The sequence below is a fragment of the Dioscorea cayenensis genome, chromosome 5 (genome assembly GCF_009730915.1).
Source record: "Dioscorea cayenensis subsp. rotundata cultivar TDr96_F1 chromosome 5, TDr96_F1_v2_PseudoChromosome.rev07_lg8_w22 25.fasta, whole genome shotgun sequence".
NCBI classification, from domain to species: domain Eukaryota; kingdom Viridiplantae; phylum Streptophyta; class Magnoliopsida; order Dioscoreales; family Dioscoreaceae; genus Dioscorea; species Dioscorea cayenensis.
Genome location: NC_052475.1, coordinates 17,771,406 through 17,793,871, shown reverse-complemented (window position 1 = coordinate 17,793,871; position 22,466 = coordinate 17,771,406). Strand labels below are relative to the sequence as shown.

Genomic DNA, 22,466 nt, shown 5'->3' with positions numbered 1-22,466 from the left:
AGAGTAGTTAAGCATAATGAGTTGTGATTGCTTTCCTTATCATCTTTTACAGAGATCTGAGCACTCACTCCCAGAGCATTATGCAATGATAACATTACTATGTACAGTGTTCTTGAAGGCTACTAACATTATATTTGGTGAGGTTATCTATTTTGTGCAAGAGATGATGTATGGCTGAGACTTTTTGATCTGACCTAATGTGCTTTAGACTGGTCATGGGGCCTATTCTAAATCTTGGAAGCTTGTCGATCCACCGAGACTCAAATATTGTGACAACAGACTAGACTTCAGCCTAATATGTTAAAAACACTAGTTACCGCAACACCAATTCTTCTGACTCACCAAATTGTTTAGCTTCACCTCAGGGCTGCTAAGATCAAATTTTCATGGATTCCATCGTATGTTGTCCCATTCACTGCCTCCACCCATATTATTGCTAAGAAGAAAAAAAAATTTAGATAACAACTGATATTCAAAGATTAACATATATATTTGAATAACATTTTAATCTATAATTCACACTCAATAAGAAAGCATACATACATTATTTTTTTCTCTATTATCAAGGAGCACAAGAGATGATTACTGGTTAGAATGACAAGATCAATCTATTTCAGTGTTATACAACTTCATTTATAATTACAGACAGTTGAATAGAGGACTCACCATGAAGATTTCTAATAACAACACAGCTAATAGACAAATATAATATTAATAAAAAAATAAAATTCATATTCAATTGTGGCATCCATCAAGTTTGGCAGAAAAGCAAATGATGTTTATACAACATAGCTAAACAAGTAAAGAATGGTTACTGGATGATAGATAAATGGACAGTTTACAATTAAAATTTAACAATCAGATTCTATAAACCATCAAAAATTGTCAGGACAAGAATGATTACTGATTATGCAACATAAATTAACAAGAAAACCAACAACTAAATGGGTATAAGATCAATGAACGTCGCAATTAGAAACTCAACTATACAGATCATGAACTTGGCAACAGAGAAATGGCTAATGGTTAGAAAGTAGGTAATGATCAAATGGTAAATGAGATCAACAAACAAGATAACAATTAGAAACTTAGAAATCACCATTGTGAAAACCACCCATCCATCATGTTATGAGTATGTGCTTAAACAAGAACAGAAATCAGAAATGTCTTACAGCATATCTCGTTGCTGGCGGTGTATGGATTCTGTAGCATCCCTGGAAAAAAAAATACATTGTTGCCATTATATCAGCAAAGGTGAAGACCAGCTTGCATAGAAGTGAGAGAACATAGCTCTCAGCATAATAAAATGAAAAAAAGGAAGATTTGATAATCATGCAAGTAAAGGGTGAACAGTACCTTAAAAAGTAGTTGGGTTCCTCATCTCCTCGGTAGGTAGCTGAAGAAATTCAAAACAGGGAAAGTGATTAATACAGACAGGAAAAACAAAAAACAAAACAACAAAGGAGAGGTACAATATAGTATAACATAAAGTGCACAGAATACATATCACAGTTGTGCTTCAGCCAAAGCTAAATAGTTACTAGCAATAAGATGATTACACATTTAAAAGCAAATTAAATGGAAAAAAAGCGCAACTAGTTAGCAGCGGTAAAATGATGACAGAAGCTTCATTAAGCTAGTTGGCACAACAGCAAGACAAATAATTCAGGAAAGTTATATATCAACTAAATCAGTTCCTGAACATGAGTTCAGCATTTGTGATAAATAAGGACTTAAGAATTTTTAACATATTCTGAGTTCAGAATTACTTTATTGGAATTTTAAGTATGAAAATCCAGAATTTTATAAAAATAAGATGTTGAAAAATGCATTTAAGTTTAAAACCTTAGGAGCTTTGATGCAAATAATGAAACTAACAACTAATTCAAATTCATAAATAATTTGATACAGAATTCTTGAGAAAGTTTTTATTACACGGTGAACTCTAAGTTGTGAGCACACAACATAAATTAGAACTGAGCTAAGAAGTTAGAAGCAATAGAAATGGCAACAACAACGTCAAAACACAAAAATATTCCATCATATACCTTCCTTCGACTATCTATTCAATAGCCCATACCAAGCTTTAATGTGTATACAAGTCTTGAAACCTAATTACTCAATGTTGACTGAAGTTAGCAAGTTAGTGATTTATCGACAAAAAGTGCCGTTTGATGCTGACATGCTTTGAAAGCCTATAACATAACACACATTCACAACAGTCAAATAAGGCCTTTCCTTGGGGAATTAGATCAACTCATAATGCAATCAGATTTGTTGTCATGAATATTGAACTAAAACAATTAGCCTGAAACCAGAAAATGAACTGTGAAATGCTAGCAGAAATATGTCCAGAATAAACAAATATTCACCTGGTTCTAGTAGTTGCTGAGATACTTGTTTTCATCTATATGAGCACTGATCAACAAGTATACTGTAGAATGAAAAAATATATCAATCAACTTCACGGATAAACCATCTGCTGCACAGTTGGGTCTTCCATATTTTCCTCAATGCTTCAACTGATAATCAGATGCAGGTTGACCTAGTCAAGTAATTGGCTAGCTTGTACATAATTTACACAAGGAAAAGATTTCCAGACACTAAGGTATTATATGAAGTTACAATCCAACATAATATGCTGAAACCTTGTAAAGAAAATAGAAAAAAAAAAAGTCATGGAATTAATAGCCAAGTGTAAGCCATTTCCATTCCATGGTTATTAAACCAAAATTTGCAAAACAAAATTCCCCACAGTATACGAAACCAGTGAAGGCTACCTAAAGAAATATGCAAGCAGCTTCAAACACAATAAATGATGACAATGACAGGATAAAAAGAAATTGAACATGGATGAATGGCAAGTAATAAGCTGATTGCTTACTAGACTGATGATTAGACCGCTTTACCCGCTTTGACAAGCAGCACCATTTGGTGAAACCCCAAGAATCATGGTTCAACAACATGCCTAATATAAAGCAATTGTACCTGCAAGCTTTTATAAAAATGACACAAACTTACTTCCACTGTGGCTGCATCATAGTTGTTGCTTTATAGCTTTCAATGATTCCTTCTGCTCTTCTGGGAAACATCAACAAAAGCTGCAAGAGGTAATCTATCTAATCAGTGAAACCATTATGGAATAAATACCAATAAACGACTTTAACATTTTCAAAACTCCAGAGACTCACAGAAAGGAAGAACACATGAGTTGATCAAATGGGAGAAAAAGCAAAAACAAAATAAAACAAACAAACTATTGAATGGTTATTGAACAATAAAATAGTAACAACTATAAAAGCACTTCTTTAATAGTTTGAGATATCCCAATCATCAAAATCTAGCTTTTAGATGAGCTTATGGCAGTCCAGCCAATTACATACTAAAAAAGTTTACTAAATAGGCTCACAGACCTTATAACGGAGAGCAAGAAACTGAAACCAAGGGTTATACAAGAATTCAGATATCTCTATGAACACAAGTGATTCAAGAATTTCCACTGAGTGATCCTTGGGTTTACACTGCCCTCAAATGTGGTTCTCTGCCCAGTTGTCTAACCACTCAACTTCTCCATTTGGTTATCTAAACCTATTCTTCCAGAGCGGGAAAGAAAATACCAGCAGCTATGCTGATGGTCATATAGGACAGCCCTGTTTCAATGTCTCACTAATCTGCATATTATCTGCGTCCATCATTCCCCAACTAGAGTCTAGCAAGTTCCATCTCCATGCAAAAATGGAAGAAGAAACAAGCAAATTGGATTCCAAAAAGCCAGCTTAAGGAGCTCGTGATCTCACGAGTTTGCCAACTAAAACAGGGTACATAGATTGTGACCCAGAAACAAGCAGTGCTCAATCATCTTGGGAGTCAACAGAGTTCCAGTGTTTACTCCGCAAATCTATGTATCAAGTATGGTTGTGTTCTATGCTTTTCTAATAAAAGGAAGACAATTGATTGATTCAGCATAAGCTCTGTAATAGGAGAAATCAAGAAAACACCTAAATTCTAGCCACTAAATTATTTAAGTCACTAGCACTCAATGTACTGCTTGTGGAATGCTTGGTTTTGTATTCTACATTTTACATGAAGAAAATGAGACATGAAAAAGCGAGTTTTAGCAGGAGTTATTCTGCAATCAGATTTATCATCAACTCACAACATAACCTGATAAAACTAGAATAAGTAAAGCAAATGCAATGACTCTTTATGTTCCTTATTTGGAAGAAAAACAGTACCTAAAAATGACAAGTAAATATGACAAACTAATTGCTGGACATAAAGAGGCAATCAAAAAACATGAAACAGAAGATGCACAAGAGGTTTTCCTGGTCTACAACTAATATCATATTTGCATTACTAGATAGTAAACAATTAAATTTAAAAAAAAAAGAAAGAAAGGTAAATATACTAACAACTAATTTCATAGCCATATAGAAAACCGCAGAATTCATGAAGCAGCAGGTACAATTGCTGCTTTGCATCTGCTAATATACTCATATTTTTGGTTCCTGTGTCTCTCTCAATCTCATCATTGACTGATGGAATCGAATCACTTCGTTGGTGGGACATCCACAGTAACTCACCGATTGTGAAGCAACTGAGTGTTGATGAAGTGGCCCGTGGAGCTGATGGTGCTATGGGAGGAAATGGAAATTGAGTGCCTGGAAACCCAGGAGCATTACTTAACCCACCATTACTTGTTGCTGTTTGACCAATCATAGTCTTAACAACTTGTTGCATTGCATATCTCTGTGACAACAGCTTGCATGTTAGGCTGTTAACCAGACATAAAACATCAACATAAATACAGCAGTGAGCAATCTAAGGAAATGCCAAGCTGATGCCATCAATACCATAAAACCTTGCTCCGTCAATTAATTCTTGCTTATTTCTTGAAATAAAATAACTTATGCTACATTGAAAAATAAATAACGCCTGGTTGTAGTTAATTGAACTCCCTGTCACAGAAGTGCAGTTTAACATGCCTCATATTATGATTAATTACAGTTTGTTGTACATTAATTGAATACATGTGCTACCGCACTGCGGTCCTATAACATGACACTTGAAACAGTAAGAAATGATTTACATTCAATATTGATCTAATTCTTATATGCTAATCATTTAGGTTAGTACAAGATTCTTCTAAAAGCTGTTCAACAACCAGCGTCAAAAATAGAGGGCGTATAGAAGTCGAGACATTTTCGTGGCACTAAATGGAGAATGTTTAATACTTTAATCATTCCAAATTTCCAGTTCTTTCTCCTCTATTTAGCATTCAAGTGATTATATTTCAATATTCTGACTACTAGGTCAAGATGTTTTATCTTTAAGGCTCTATATAAAAATATATATACATACATATACATGAAAGTGAACTTTTCAACTTTATCACACAACCCTCCAAAACCTAACTGAAGAATATCTCAGAAGAACGGTGTCAAGATCAGATTTTGTCAAATCCCATATTAATTTGGAAGATACAGTACGTGAGCATCCATATTTACCACAAACTAAACCAAAGGTAGAGTGATAAAAAAATGAACAAAGGTCAAGCTTGAATTTCCCCAAAACAACATGCCATCTGGTTAACAGCATGCAAGGGTCCACATTATCACCATATACTAATATATAGATATCTCCTCATCTCATGTAGTGCGTGTTCAGTTTCAGATCCATGAAAAGGTACTCGAGATGTAGCATTGGCTGTTATAGAATGCATAAAGAAAAGATCATTCCAAAAGAAGAAAACTGTACATGTGCAACAGCATGTTCACATTTATGAATGGTTATAAAAGCATGCGCTTACATATTATAGAGAATTGAAATATTGGATGCCTGTCCAAGTACATTTACACCACCCTAAACTATATTACTACATCAGATCTACAATGATGCCACTTATACCAAAACTTCATATGGAATAGATCTTAGCAAATAGTGTGACAGACCCCCAATTAAGCAGGTGTACGTTGGGTGGGCTATGCATTCCCACAGCGGATAATGGGCCCCCAGCATAACTATTTTGTTTGGCAAGACACAGAGAGAAGCTGTACACGTGGTTTGCTTTCAGTGGAAATTAGTGGGGATGCAGTTATGGGCAGAGAAATATATCAGAGATGATGGGGATGCAAGGAGGAGAGGAAAAGGATTGGCTATTGGGGCAATTCCAGGAGTCTCAAAGGTTCTAGACGTTTAATTTTCCTTCTAATTTTCTACTAAGTTAGAATTATTTCAATACTAAAAATTCCAGTTTTCCCACTTTGGTTTGCTGACTTTTCTGTGTTCAGAGGCTGGTTTATAACATTTGTGAGTGTGTTTGCATTTTCTAGAAATAGTTTGGCAGAGCAAGGATCCATCATACTGCAGGCTAAATATAATTAAATAGCTAATTATTTCAAAGATCTAAGTAAAAGTCAACAAGCCAAGTTAGCAATGACAATTGATAATGAAACTTTAACAGTGATGATTTAACCTTTACACAAATAAATAAGACATAAAAACATGTTAACCATTTAGCAAGACAATTCTATTTGCATCTCAATTTCTTCGAAAATAACATGCATCCAATTTGCTTTGTAAGATTTAACATTTCAAGTGTACAATCTACCTTGAAAGCATAAACAATGATGAACAAAGCTCACCTTTAACTTTGACGAGACCTGCATACAATTAAATGGATAGTTAGCAGTGACAAAAGCAAAGTAAAGCTAAAATCATAGCAAAAATAACTAGCAAGCCAAATGAGAAATAAATGCATCTCACCGTGGTGAATAAAACTGTCAATCCAACACCAACTCCTATCCAAAAAAGAGGTGATCCTCTGCAAAATCTCATCCAGATGAATATATAAACATATTAAAATAATATGCAGCCAATAGAAAGCATAAAAACATCCAGAGCCTGAACAGTCCATAGAAACTACAATGATTGGCCTGCCTGAAAGAAAAGCAGAAGAAATCAGTGAATATATGAAAATTACAAGCTTGATGAAGTCTGAGGAATAGTGATTTGAGGAGTTCCGCTGGTGGTGGTGGTTGTTGTCGTAGAATTGTCAGTTGGAGATGAAATGCTAGCAAACCCTAAATGGATTGAGAAAAACTAGTCACATTTTGGGCCAAATTCAGGCTTTGAAAAAAATACATCCAAAAAGCAAAAGGAGATTGTTAGTTAGAATTTTTAGACAACTGCTCACACAAAAGTCACAGTGTGCAGTATATATTTATAATGGATGATCTAGACTAAAAATACAGATCAAATCACAGAAGTCAGACAGAACTAGATACACCGAAACTTCATGAATACGCCATCTGGTCAATATACTTATTATAAAAAATATAACAAAATCATGAAACTTGCTACATAGAACAAAAGGCTCAATGAAAAGCTGAGATCAGATGTGAAAAATAATCTTTAACTTTCTCTCTGGCATGATATTAGGTTAACTTGATCTGACATGGCACTCTAAGAAGTTCTGCTTGAATTAATTTGATAAATCATAAATCAATTGCAAAGTGACAAAGGAAAAGACAATAGATAGCTGAAAGCTATTAAGAATGTAGCAATTTGGTCTTTGTTGCAAAGAAGAACAAACATCATTAAGTAATGAACAAAGCATAGCACAAGGACTGATCATTGTATAGATAATAAAAAAATTCATACAGCAAAAGGCTCCATAGTGTTTAAATTATCATGATCAGTTAATAAAATTCACACAAACAACACGCCATAAGTAAGTTCTGAACCTATGCAATCAGAAATGATAAAAAGCAGGCATTGACAGGGGGCATGGCAATGTCCTAATAAGAACTATTTATGGCAATAGCATATCAATCGTGCCATTACATACATCCACAAACACAAAGACCACATTTTGATATTGATACAATAATTATTTAAAACTCAATCAGCATTTTCTGCGCCAAAAAACCAAAAAAATAAATAAATAAATAAATAAATAAAAAAATAAAAAAATCCTCTAAATCAAAACCTATGCAGCCAAAAAAATCAGAAACCAGCTTTTTAAACCTACGCCAAAAGCTAATTATAATAAATAAATAAATAACCTAATTTCTCTCTTTCTTGGATCTTTTTCAGCTTTTTCTAACACCCAAGTAAATTCCTTAGCCCATAAGCTCAGAGATCATCACCACCCAGTCCTAATGAATTCCAACGAGTTCTCAGCTCCCGCATCATTCCCGAATCAAATTACGCAAAACTCAAATTCAAAAAAACAATTAATATACGAGGTCACTGATACCAATTCTGAAGATCCTCTGAGAGGTTTCATCGCCGGTTCCCCGATTAAGCGAGGCGAGCACAAGGCCGGTCCTCCTCGTGCCTCCGCTTCGGAAGATTCCCTCCCAGGAACGTCATACGATGGGCGGCGGCGAGGCCGGAGAAGTAGCAAAGAAGGGGATTTTGGGGGAAGCCAAAGCGAAGGTTTCCATCGTCTTCTTCGCCGGAGAGAGAACTCGAGGGTTTATGAAGATCCCATCAGTGAAAGAAGATGGATAATACGGGAACGCCCTCACCACTCTCGCACGTGCGCTCCACGTGTTCAAATTTTTCCAATGTTTTTATTATTATTATTATTATGATTTGTTGGGCTGCTTTTTGGGGGATTGGGGGTGTGGGTTTCGGGTATGGGCCCAATTATTATATGGATTTTTTTAAAAGTATTTTTCAATAAAAAAAAACAATGGTTGTATATTCATTTATTTATTTATATACTTGATTTAGAAATATATATCTTTTCAAGATTAAAATATATATATATATATAATAAATAAAACCCGAAATTACCAAAAAAACCCCTAAGTTTGTAATATTGTCAAAAACACCTCCTTAATTTGGCAATCCCTAAAAACCTATTCTTTTTAAACTCAATGTTTTCAAACCCTCAAACCATGTATAGCAGTGGTTAGCGGAGTTATTTTTAAATTTTATGGACGAAATTGCCCTTGTATGGGAAGTTATGGCCTGCAATCATTTCAATGGTTTTGAGAAGAAGTGGGGGAGGGAGGGTGGGGGTTCTTAGGGTAATCGAGAGCGACTTTCTTTGGAGTCGTATATTTGTTTTTCTCGACTCGTGTCTTGACTTTTCCCTTTCCAAAGTTGTCTCTACTGCACATCCTCCGTAATTTTAGACTTTTCTCTTTCCACGCGGTATCTCAAAGGAGAAGTCCATGTAAGTGATTCGGCGATTTCATCGGTTTGCGATCTTGGGTATTGAAGAAATTGTGATTATGGTTTTATGTTAACTATTACATTCTAAAGAAAGATTTTTTTGTTTTGTTTTGTGGTTTTGTTTTTATTGGAAGATATTGAAGTCTGCAGGGGGATTTCTCGGTTGAGGTTTTGTTAGTCTGCAGGGAGATTTCTCGCTAGGGTTTTTGTTTTGTTTTTACATTATCGATCGTGTACATGATCGAAATAGTTTTTTTCGATTGTTATGATTTATGTCACACCCACCCTCTTTCAATGGGGTAAATGTAGACCCATCGGTTAAAATTCCCTTTTAACCCGAAGACCCGACACCATGTTTTTAAAACAAAATCGTACTCTCATAAATCACAATTTACAATTTTTCACCAAGTACATGTTCAACATAAATCACAATAAATATAATCACTCCCAATTTACGTTTGCATACTGCCAAGATCATGACACCAATAACAAGAAAGAAAGAAAGAGGACCCACTGCAGTCCTGGACTCAATCCTGACTAGCTCTATACTCGATCAGTGATCTAGGGCCTGCCTCCGCAAGCACATAAAGACATTCGATGGTCGGTGGTGGCTTAATAATTTCAAATACTAAAATACATCAGATATATAAAGATATAAATACTCAACTTCTCAAATAATTTTTCCCAATTTTCCCTCAAATACAAGAATTCTAGCAAAATACATCTTTAAATAACTCTTTGAAAACATAAATTCATCATAAATCAATGTCAAAATAACGGATAATATAAAACCATTCTCAAATCCATAGCACTGAAAAACTCTCCCCGACTTAGCCCGTCGCTGACTGAGGTTGGGGAGCCGTCAAGGTCCTCATAACCTGAGCGTTGGCACAGCCGGTCCGTGTGGTGACCCCGGGATCGATGTATCATCCAATCAGGGCCTCACGCTCCACCTGATCCGGACCAATCAACACTCGAGTCCACCACGCCACCTCTAAGGGCTGGCCCGGTGGGGACCCACTACTCGCAGATGGTCGGGCCTCAGCCCGTCGCCCATCCAAAAGCCGACATGTAGAGCACGGTAATAGTACTAGACCGTATAAATCATATCATCATGATCCTTATCCGGGACATTCAGCGAGACGATACATGCATAATACCGAAAGAAAGTCCAAATACTAAAATACCATTCCTGTCCAGGGAATGAAAACCGATCCCACAAATATTGTCGGTAAAACATTTTAATACACGCATGATTTCACAAATCATTCCAAATCAAAGCATATATAACCATCCAAAAATAAATTCATGAGCCGAATAATTAAATCACATATACATGATATTTATACTATTTATAAATATGTATAATATACAAAAATTGATGTATCAATACGATTGTCGGGGAACATCAATGGCAAATAAATATATCGTATACCCTCAACATTATACGCTAATTAAACATGATAAAAAGAAATACTTAAATAATTATTTTAAAATACTAGCCATTAAATAATTATTTCAAAATAATAATAATTAATCAATTATTTAAAAATAATAGCCACTACCAACTCACTGGGTGTCCTTTGGGTTCAAGCTCACTGAGCCTGCACTCCTCGAGGCCCGAACAACACCCTATGAGAATAATATAATAAAAATAAATAATATATTTAAACTCAAAGAAAATACAAAAATAATAATCAATCTCTATTGGGACTCATCTTCCCGATCGAGTTAAAAATCCGACCCTTGCATAATCCAATGGCTTTTCAATTGCACTTAAACCAACTCAATTTAGACTAAACACGTTAAACCAATCTGAACCAATCTCAATTCCATTGAACCAAAGCTCAATCGACTGAACCAGCTTAATTGCAGACGAACCAAACTCAATCAAACTGAACCAGCTTGAACCAACTCAATTCACTTATTCAAAATCATTTTGAACCAACTTGGTTCGAGTCCCAAAACCCTCAACCCAAATCAACTGAACCAAACCTAAACTATCTCAACTTGATTTGATCAAGCTCCCAACTCAGCAAATTAATTCAACTCAATCAATTCATCCAACTTGGTTTGATCCAGCCAAACGTTCAACTTGGCTAACTTCAGCCATTTCAATCTAACCATTATCATTAACCTCCTAATCATCATAATCATCAATTTAATTAACTAAACTAATTTTTAATCTCTGGTCTTCTAAAGATCGCTACGATGAAACCGAAAATCTCATCTCCATTTTCAAAGCAATTTCATCCCAAATACAAGGTTTTTCAAAACAATTTATCATCTCATCATCTACAACAACATACCAAGTTTTTCTACTCAAATCCATCATTTTTCTTCATTAAATCCACCAAATACACACACACATACATTCAAGTATATAAATAAATAAATCATCAAAATACTTTACCAAATAATACTTCATCCATTCTCCTCCAAATACCAAACTTTATCTCTTCCAATTTCTCTCAAATCTCTCACTCTCTTTTTTAAAAACTCTCCATCTTGTAAGCAAATGGTGGAGAAGAAGATGAACAACACTCAAGCTCTAGATTTTTTCTCCAATCTTATGATTCAGCCGAAATTTACATTTTAGTCCCTCAAAAACATAATTTCTTACAAAACAGTCCCTGAAAAACTCACAAATGGTCCCTGAAATTATAAAATAGTATTTTCAAAAGATCCTTTCAAATTATCCAATGGTCCTTGAAGTATAACACAATATTTCAAAAAGGTCCCCACCGCCTTACCTTTTCAGTCCTTGGTTTTCGAAACATTTTATATCAATCTTTTTCTATTACTCTTTAAATCAAAAATCTTTTATAAACTTTCACACTTAGGTCCCTTGTTCTTTCCACTTAGGGTTTCTCCACAAGGTTACTCAGAGAAAAATTCTTCATCATGAATCAGAGTAATACCCGAATATATTTTCCAATAGGATCCAAAGGTTCAGGTATTCAGATTTGTGTAATGTTTATAACGTACTTTTCCCATTTCATTTGATATGGTTGCAGGTTTACAAATGAGTTTTCCGTTTAAGAAATGAGTTTTATTTTAAAAATGTATGCCTCCGTTTAAATATTGTTGTCTTTGTTTAATAAGTGATATCTCTGTTTAAGAATTGAGAGGTTACATTTAAAACCTTATATTTTTATCATCACTAAACATCTTGTTTTACGAGCTGACTGGAACCGGAAAGAAAGTCCGTTTCAGCAAGACTCCAAGGATGTTGTGCTATGGTGAAAATAGTTATCGGAAGCAAGCGACGATGGAAACCAGTTTGTCATCTCTTGAAGGAAAAAAGGTAATAAATCATGAACAATGTTTTAATATCAGTAGTTAATGTTTAAATATAGTATTAAGCATTTAACAGTATTTATTTTCTGTTTAAAAGTATTTTTTTAGAGTTTAAACATTTTGTTTATGTTTTAAACCATTCGATACCGTTTAAATATATAAGTTAAATGGTTAAATATATTTGTTATTGTTTAAACAGAATGATTTCGTTGAGATTGTTTGGTTTACATATATTAGTTTCCTGAACTGGTCCCGACGAATGCTGATGAAGATATATTTATTCTGGCCAACTTCCAGGACAACGCGTGCACGCATTCCTCGACGCCGGAGAGGCCCTCCCCTACCCCGCTGGATTGTAACACCCCCCATCACAACAAGGACAGTCCCCCCGACCGATCGTGCGCGTCCCTCCCGACGGCACTAGCTGAAGATGTCACTGCAACTCTTCAGCGTGCTCCATATAGTTGATGACCGAGTTTCCTCGGCTTGTCACCTCGGGTCGAGGTCGTGGGATCTTTTCTTTCCACCAAATACAAACCTCTTTTATATTATATTTTTATGTGTGTGTTGTCATATTTTAGTCTTCAATTTCAATGAGACTTGGTGACTTGCCCCTTTAATCTAATTATTGACTAGAACCGAATCTCACAAATCATCGATAACAAGTTCATATATGAGCTTGGCAAATGACGATAGCGCACTCAACATGTCGTTGATAAAGCTCCCGACATCATCAAATTTTGATTTTTGATTTTGATAAATGGCCCTTTATAGATAGAGTCATAAAGCGACTTTTACTGTGCTCAGTATTCCAATTAGGTAATCGATGAATCATGAAGCATTAACATCTTTTAATTTTTGATTTTGATATATATATATATATATATTTCGACAAGTTCATATGTGAGCTTGCAGGTGATAACGTGCAGACTCGATGACATATCGATAAAAGTCGCATCATCAAAAATTTGATTTTTGATTTTGATTTTTGATTTTTAATGGCCTGTTATGGATATAGTCATCAGTAACTCTACTTCATGCCCTCATTCCAATAAAGTGGCAATGAGACATGAAGCATTGATACTTTTTTTTTATCAACATATTTTGATTTTGATTTTGAATTATCAACTTCTTTTGATTTTGATTTTGATTTTGATTTTTGATTTTTGACCCTTTATAAATAGAGTCATAGAGTGTTTACATTACTTCATGTCCCCCATTCTAATAAGGTAACGATAAGACATGAAGCATTAACATTCTTTATCAACATCTTTTGATTTTGATTTTGATTTTGATTTTTGATTTTTGATTTCGATTTTGTTATTTTTTTTTTAATGAACCTTTATAGATAGAGTCATAAAGTGACTTCACTTCGTGCCCCCATGCCAATAAGGTAACAATGAGACATGAAGCATTAACATTCTTTATCAACATATTTTCACACTTAATTTCAAAGATGGGAGGAGAAATCTAGTCCCACCGGGCGTGCCAGAATTTGTGGGATCTTTTCTTTCCACCCGGCCTTTAATTGGGATATGACCGGTTAAAAAGCATGGATCACAAATCAACTTTTAATTTTTTATGACTTCAAGGGATTATGGGTTCATGACTTCCATTAGGGGCAAGCCCTTAATGTTAATTACCCTGGGCATTGTCGCAGGAACCTCCGATTAAGAAATAAGTGTGAAAAGGAAATAGTTGTGACAATCAATTTCTTTTATTTCGATAAATATGAATTCATGGAATACAAGAAATATGAAAAACATCTTGACAATCATCTTGACTTATTGACTTGTATCTGAACTTGTGTCTTGGACGTTTGCATTTTGGATTTGATTTGCATCTTGAATTTGATTTGAAGTTCAAGTTATGACTTTTCAATGTTGATGAACCATAGACTTGATTTTGACTTTTCATAAGCTTCGGCTTTTATACTTGTGAAGCTTCCTTCTTGACTTGTGAAACTCTTTGAGTCTTTGACCTCTGATGTCTAGAGACTACTGTGTTTAATTGTCGATTTATATAGATTTTCAAATATTGACTTGTGAAACTCTTTGTGTCTTCGACTTTTGATGCCTTGAGACCATTGAGTTCAATTGTCGATTTATACGGATTTTTGAATATTGACTTGTGAAACTCTTTGGGTCTTCGACTTTCGATGTCCTGAGACCACTGAGCTCAATTGTCGATTTATATAGATTTTCAAATATTGACTTGTGAACTGTTTGGGTCTTTGACTTCTGATGTCTTGAGACCGTTGAGTTCAATTGTCGGTTTATATAGATTTTTTAAATACTGACTTGTGGAACTCTTTGGGTCTTCGATTTTTTGATGTCTTGAGACTACTGAGTCCAGTTGTCGATTTATATTGATTTTCAAATATTGACTCTTTTTCATATCTTGAATCTTTACTTGGTTGCTTTGGTTTGAATTTTATACATCCATATATATGTTTTTTTATCACATCACATATATATTTGAGCATAACTTGTTGCATATGTCTCGTCACCATATTGCATGCCTACTGCCGTCTAAATATCTCATTATTAAACGTTTTCAATGTGGTCCGTTTTTGCAAGATGGCATAGCTTGTACTTAGAGAAGGAGAATTAATTGACGGTGGATATAAGGAGCATATAATTAATTTAAATTATGAGGCATCATGGTGAATAATTTAAATTTAATCATCAAGAGATAGGATTGGAGGGCTGAGATTTCATCATCAAGCAACATCGCCTATCATTTAAAGGTTTGATCAAGGGTCCAGATTTCATCATCAAGCAAGATAGTTTAAGTTCGAGGCAGCTGAAGCGCGAGCTGATTTGAAGAATAAATGGATTGCTGGGATTTGATCATCATCAGGTTTTGGTGTTAGTACGAGGAAGAATGTCTTAAGCGGTTGAATGGATTCGGTGCAGACGCGTGCTATAGTGACTAAGCTTAAGTTTCATTTTGGGTACCCAGGTTTGTGTAAGATGTAAAAAAAAACAGCTAGCTTTATTTCAGTTGTGTTGAAAATTTGAACTTGTGAGAATTTTCCTGATCAAATTAATGAGTTTTAAAGGGTGTTTTGTATAAGAAACTTGTTCTTTATGATCTCAATCCTCTAAATAGTGATTATCAAATCCTTGGTTGCTGAAACAGGCTTATTCCTCTCGAACTCCTTCTCAGCACTTCTCGTAATTATTGTAGTTCTTTCATGCCTTTGATAGAAAGGTGGTATGTGCATGCTATCTCAAGTCTGATAAGATGGCGGATAAGTAAAGTGGGCATCTATCTGCTGGACAAAGTGAGTAACCTGGTCATAGTATGTTTGTTGTCCCGTTGCAGTATTTGAAAACTGATACATATTTAAACTTGAGCTATCGGTTCCGTTGTTGTATATGGCATCCCACCTTTGGTATTATTATTATTATTATTATTATTATTTTATTTTTAGTTCACATAAGTGTGTATTGCACTCAACAGCATGCTTTCAAGATTCTATATATGAATGAATAATGGTGGTTCCCTCTATATGCTATGCATGTTCACAAACATCTTGATTGGGTGGGTACTTACATGCATGCATGTCCTTTCACCATGTCAAGATAAATAAATATGTCATGCTGGTATACATGCTTCTCATATTTTTATTATCATTGTTTTTATTCTTTTTATTATATATATTTTTATATTCTCTGGCCATGCACGTATGCATGGTTCTCATTTTTTTTATTTTATTCTATTTTTCTTATTTTATGCACGTATTATCATTATTATTATTTTATTCTTTTTATTTTTATGTCATGCACGTATGCATGCTTTTTCATTTCAATATATATTTTTTTATATTCTCTGGCCATGCACGTATGCATGGTTCTCATCTTTTTTATTTTATTCTTTTTCTTATTTTTATGCACGTATGCATGCTTTATATATATATATATATAATTATTATTATTTTTTCATGTATGCTTTCTCATTATTTTATTTGCATATATATGTTTGGTGAGAGATGAACACGTTTGAAATGTCATCTTGTGAATATGCATGCACACAAAACATGATTCTCATTTTTCATCTAACTACATATTGCTTGTTTCTATTGTATATATATATATATATATATTTTTGATAAAAATGTTTACAAGCTTGTAGCAAAAGAGACTTTTTAGGTGTGCATGTGCACGTTCATACATGCAAATTAAAAGATAATACTAGCTGACACTTTTTTTATTCTCAAGTGTTAAAGGCTTCAGCTAATCAGTATTTATGCCTCTAAGGTATGGCAACATCTATTGGTGGAGGACCTGAGAACATGTTTATGAGAAGCAAAATCCGGATCCATTGGCACCATAATGCTGGGGTTGGTGCTCCCATTTGGATATTGTTTCTTCAGTTGTTCAGCATAAGTTGGATCTAAACTCGGATCTTGACTTACTGTTGAGCTGAAGTTATAAAGTCTGTGCTCTGAATGAAGTGCGGTGAGCACGTCCAGTGTATCTTGCTCTTGTTAGATTGATCATTTCTTCTTGAGACAAACCCTTGCCATTGAATTTTTCGTGTGAGCTCGATGGCACATCATATGGTATTCCCATGCTAAATAGAACCACGATCTCTTCTTTTGCAAATGCATAAGACTATGCCTTTGCATTCGAGTCTCGAACGAATTTCATTTGCATCGATGATTTCAAATCCTCGGAAACTTGGATTGTTTGTCGGTGAATCTTTTTTTACAGTTATCTTTGTTGCTTGATGGAAATGCATTCTAACGAGGCCGGCTGACCCAAGCCAGGATCATCATTAAGAGCTTTCATAGCTTCTTCTTTGACTATGGATTTAGCTACGGGGCATGCGCCATTATAGAAACCAACTTGAAGCTAAGCATTTAAAGGAGCACATGAGGACAGAATAATAACAACGAAAGCTAGAAACACATTCACTCTTCCAAGATCCATCTCTTCAAACCTTAACCAAGTTTTCTGCAAGTGCTTCTTGATGAATAAAAGCGAAAGGAATTTCACAGCCATTTCCTTGTCATAACTTCTCTCCTGAGAATGGTTATCACTTGACTTGGCAGGCATTTAAACATTGTTTTGAGTATCTTGGTGTTTTTAGTAAGGAATTACGAAGATAAGAGATGTGCAAAGGCCAAAAATGCTATAGAGGAGCTCAAACTTTGATGGATCGAATTATATTTGGCTTCCAATCTCGAAATATTACCCCCTATATCGGACCTTCACGAGTTCCATTGCAAGTCCGATCTTTTTACGTGACAGGCGGCACAAGCTTGCACCTATCAAGGAAGGGCTTGGTGAGCATATCCCCCATCCTCGGACCGGCGTGCTTCATGCCTTCCGGTGATGGCATGATCACTGTAATCCCCTCCATTGCCACAGCGCAAGATATGAAGATGAGCGAGTTAGAGTCGAGAATCCCACCACCTTCGTCAATAGTTCCGATCTGGGGAGAAATCGCGGCGGGGTTTTTTTATGTCTTTGTTCAAGTGCATTGATCTCCTTGCAAAGCGGATCCTTTGCTATGAAGCAATCAGTCATCAATGGTGAGAATATACTTCTTCTTAGAAATCATAAACCCAAAGCACCGACAAGCGAGTCCTTGAACCCGGATACGGGATGCTTTAGGCCCCAAGATCCAATTGATATCATCGTGGTTGTGGAGCCCGTAGTCGAAACCCTCAGAAATTTTAATGGTCCTCGATGGATTTCCATCCTGAACGATGATGAAGTGGTACGCTGGAAGAAACGCCCTCCACATCTCAAGGGAGTCAAGGTTCCTAATGGTCGGGATAACGATATCTAGCTCATCCTTGAGAGCGGTATGCTTGGGATCGATCCACCCGCCATTGATGTCAAAGTTGAAAGCTTTGAATTCGATGAAGCGGAAAAGAAGCGGATCGAGCTTCTCGGTCTTTGAATAAGTGCGTATACCTCTCCCAGCCGTTACTTGTTAACTTTCTCCATGATGCGGGTGAAACATTGACCTTGTTCAGTAAAGGTGACGGGTAGCTTCAATATATTGGCGAGAAAAAAGCAGCGACATTGGTGGTTTACATGTATATTTCAGTGACTCTTTAGCCTCGCTTGATGACTACGCTTTGATATCTCTTTGGCAATAGCAATGACAACAAAAGCACATCGATATCTATTTGATTTCAGTATCATTCCAAGCTCATCACTCATGAGATGTTGGGATGTATACCAAGGAGACTTTCTTCAGTTATCCCTTCCATCTCACTCATGACAACTTAGAATCTTCTTTTTATAGCTTCGATAGATTGTTTGCCATCAAAGGCAATGTCTTACGAAAGGTCCAAGGAAAGGAGAGATCGATATTGATACGACCAAGTAGAGCAACTATTTATTTATTTATTTTTTTCGATTTTTAAATCTTCATCTCTTCCGATTTTTCTAAATCTTCTCCGAGGGGCTTTTAGCTTCTTACCTCTGTCTTCTCATGCAAACAGTGAGCATTAGCAGCGACGACGTCAAGCTGCTTGGCGGCATTATCTTAGCCACTCAAGCAGCAATGACGACGAGCGACAACAGGTGATGGCAGACAATGACTTCAGGCGTGATTAGCGGCAACGACATGCTTGACGGCGTTATCTCAGCCATTCAAGCATGCCACGGTGGTGAACAGTGGCAAAAGCGACGCGTGAAGGCAGGGGCATGCTTGACGGCATTATCTCAGCCATTCAAGCATGCCACGGTGGTGAACAACGGCAACGGCGGGCGATTTCTTCCCTTTTTTCTTTAATATATACGTATATATATTTTATATAAATAAGCAAGAGAACCTTTTTTTCCCTTCATTTTTATTCCTCTTGAATTCTTCTCTTCTCTTCTCCTCCTTCTTCTCTCTCTCCTCCTTTTTAAAGAATCTTCCGATTCTTATCTTCAACATCCCTCAGTATCCGAACCCCCGCATAATCATAACCAATGAGAGAAAAAGGATAAAAATCTAAATTTAAAATTTAAATTTTGAATTTTTTTTTTAAATTTAATTAATAAAATTTCGAGAGAGGATAAAAATCAAATTTTAAAAATTTTTAATTTTTATAAATTCTCCGTAGAGGATAAAATCAAATTTTAAAAATTTTAATATAAATTCTCCAGAGAGGATAAAAATCAAAAATTTAAAAATTTTCAATTTATTTTTCAAACTTTAATTAAATTAATAAAATTCAATCGCCTCGAGATATGTGTTTGGGAGCCCCTGTTTGTATTTTTCTCATGTTGCCTTGAGATTTGTTCTCAAGCTACATGAAGTTTAGGATTGTCTCGGGATGTGTATTTGGGCTATCCTAAGATTTGAGATTGCCTCGAGATATGTATTTTCAAGGACATTTTCGTAATTTGTATTTATGCCTCGAGATAAATTCTCAAGGGTAATTTTGTAATTTGCATTTTGCCTGGAGATATGGTCTCAAGGGCAATTTTGTAATTTATATTTTGCCTCGAGATATGTGCTCTCGGCTGATCTTGCGATTTAAATGTTTTAGATCGCATCGAGATCTGTGCTCTCGGCTGATTTTGCGATTTAAATATTTTAGATCGCCTCGAGATCTGTGCTCTCGGCTGATTTTGCGATTTAAATATTTTAGATCGCCTCGAGATCTGTGCTCTCGGCTGATCTTGTGATTTAAATATTTTAGACCGCCTCGAGATCTGTGCTCTCAGTTGATCTTATGATTTGAATATTTTAGATCGCCTCGAGATCTGTGCTCTCGGCTAATCTTATGATTTGAATAGTTTTTAGATTGCCTCGAGATCTGTGCTCTCGGCTGATCTTGTGATTTAAACATTTTAGATCGCCTCGAGATCTGTACTCTTGGCTAATTTTGTGATTTGAATGTTTTAGATCACCTTGAGATCTGTGCTCTAGGCTGATCTTATAATTTGGATATTTTAGATCGCCTTGAGATCTGTGCTCTAGGCTGATCTTATAATTTGGATATTTTAGATCGCCTCGAGATCCAAGGCCTCGGTTGATCTTATGATTTAAACATTTTTAGATCACCCTCGAGATCCGTGCTCTAGGTCGATCTTGTGATTTGAATGTTTTAGATTATCTCGAAAATGTCTTTTAGACTTATCTTGAATATATCCAAATATAATGAAATTTGTTTATTTGAACCACATGTTGTCCTAATTCGATTATGATTTGTATGTAATAATTTTTTTTTATTCGATTTGAATCACGACATGCAATTTTTTTACATAAACAGAGGCATTAGAAGGACAGTCACAATCGACTGCGCCATCCCTCCAAACAAATGAAGCACCCGGGACGGACGAGATGTCGGAATTTGACGACGACGGCTTCATCGGGATGGTCATTCCAAGACAACCACGTTTGAAGAGACTTGTAAAAAAGAGGAAAACAATAATGCCTCTGTATCCACCATCGACGGTTGTGTTGTTATTGAGTCTTTCGCCGTTGATGACATGCTCGTCACGGTGAAGAAGATCGTAGATGATGTTGCCATTGCCGCAATTGATAAAATCGTTAATTGTTGTCAACAAAATCCCCGTCACGGTGGAATCGCCGGCCGATAGTGCGGCATCAAAGGTGGACACAATCCTTGAAAAACAAGAACCAGCTAAGGGTGTGTCTCCCGTTGATGCTCTGTTGACGTAGGCGGTACGAGAAGATCGTTAGGGTCGCATCGTCAACCAAATCATGCCCACTGTGGAACCCAGAGTGGTGACGATTGCCACATCGAGGCGGACACAATCTCACAACAACAAGAAGCATGTAAAGATATGTCTCCGGTTGATCGTTTGCCGTCGTGCTCACATCGAAGGAAGATATTGCTGGTGCTGAACATCAACAACAGTCAACAACAGTGCCGCATGATGATTCCAAAACAGTTATTGACAAGTGGCAAGGGCATGCCACCAAAAACAACGAGAGATGTGATCCTTGCCAACCAACAATATGAAGAAGTTTAGAAAGACTTTATTCTAAAGAAGAAAAAATACCTTGGACAATTACGACTCAACAAATTCGAGCGAGGGAGTTGATGAGGATCTTCCTCAACGCTCTATGGACAAGTAAGTTTGAAGTTTTTTTATGTTGTTGTTTACATTTATATGTTAACCTTTAATTTATGTAGTTACCGTTTAACTAGTTGGAATATCATTTAAATAGTTGAGATATTATTTAAATATTTACAATATCGTTTAATTATATCTATTACTGCTTAACTTAGACAGCATCGTGTGGATGAATGGCTCTCTCAAAGACCACACGGTCCAGACTATTCATGCTGCTTGACGGGAATGAGATGGAATCAGACGATGTGATGGACACTTTCATATACATACTACAAAAAGTCGAGCGCAGTACCATATCCTTATAAGAAGCGCATCTCCATCACATGACCACTGGCGTTGTTTATGTCAAAGCAGGAAGACGCGTCTGATATGACTTTCGCTATGATCGGAGATGCCGCACACAATTTGCATGATGTTGACATTGTTATCTTCCCGATAATCATAAATGGCCACTTCCATGCCATGGTCCTTGATAATAACAAACAAGAATACATGCATTATTCTTCATGCCAAAGTGAGGAGTACGATAAAGACGCGTTAGAAATGGTAAGTTCTTTGATAAATAGAGTTTGACTAATAGTGTTTGGTAAATAATCAGTATTCTAATATCAAATGTATACCTCGACAGCGGAGACTATTTAACACTTGTATTGATATGGAGTTCGACGAGACAGTGACCGCAAAGTATCAACTAGTTCACGACATTAAAACCCCACGACAAAAAAGAAAGTATCGGCTGCGCCGTCTATGTCATGCGATTTATCGAACAATTACTCAACAATGAAAAGCTACGACTACCGCAAACAGACGTCCCTTATCTGAGATTAAAGTATGTTGCCCTCATACATAAGGAAGGGTGGGCAGCCGGCATCACTGAGAAAGGGGGATCTTCCACTGCGGGGAAATAGAATT

General features: G+C 35.9%; 1 protein-coding gene across 1 annotated transcript; it reads right to left on the bottom strand.

The window, feature by feature from the left end:
• Positions 1-1,168: 1,168 nt before the first annotated feature.
• On the bottom strand, positions 1,169-22,018 carry LOC120260056 (protein TIC 40, chloroplastic-like). Its single transcript, XM_039267501.1, has 8 exons — positions 21,878-22,018; positions 8,261-8,360; positions 6,983-7,082; positions 6,766-6,823; positions 6,645-6,662; positions 4,584-4,749; positions 1,357-1,396; positions 1,169-1,214 (listed from the first exon to the last, which is right to left on the bottom strand). Exons 1-8 carry the CDS (start codon positions 22,016-22,018, stop codon positions 1,169-1,171), a joined length of 669 nt encoding a protein of 222 aa, XP_039123435.1.
• Between the last annotated feature and the right edge of the window lie 448 nt (positions 22,019-22,466).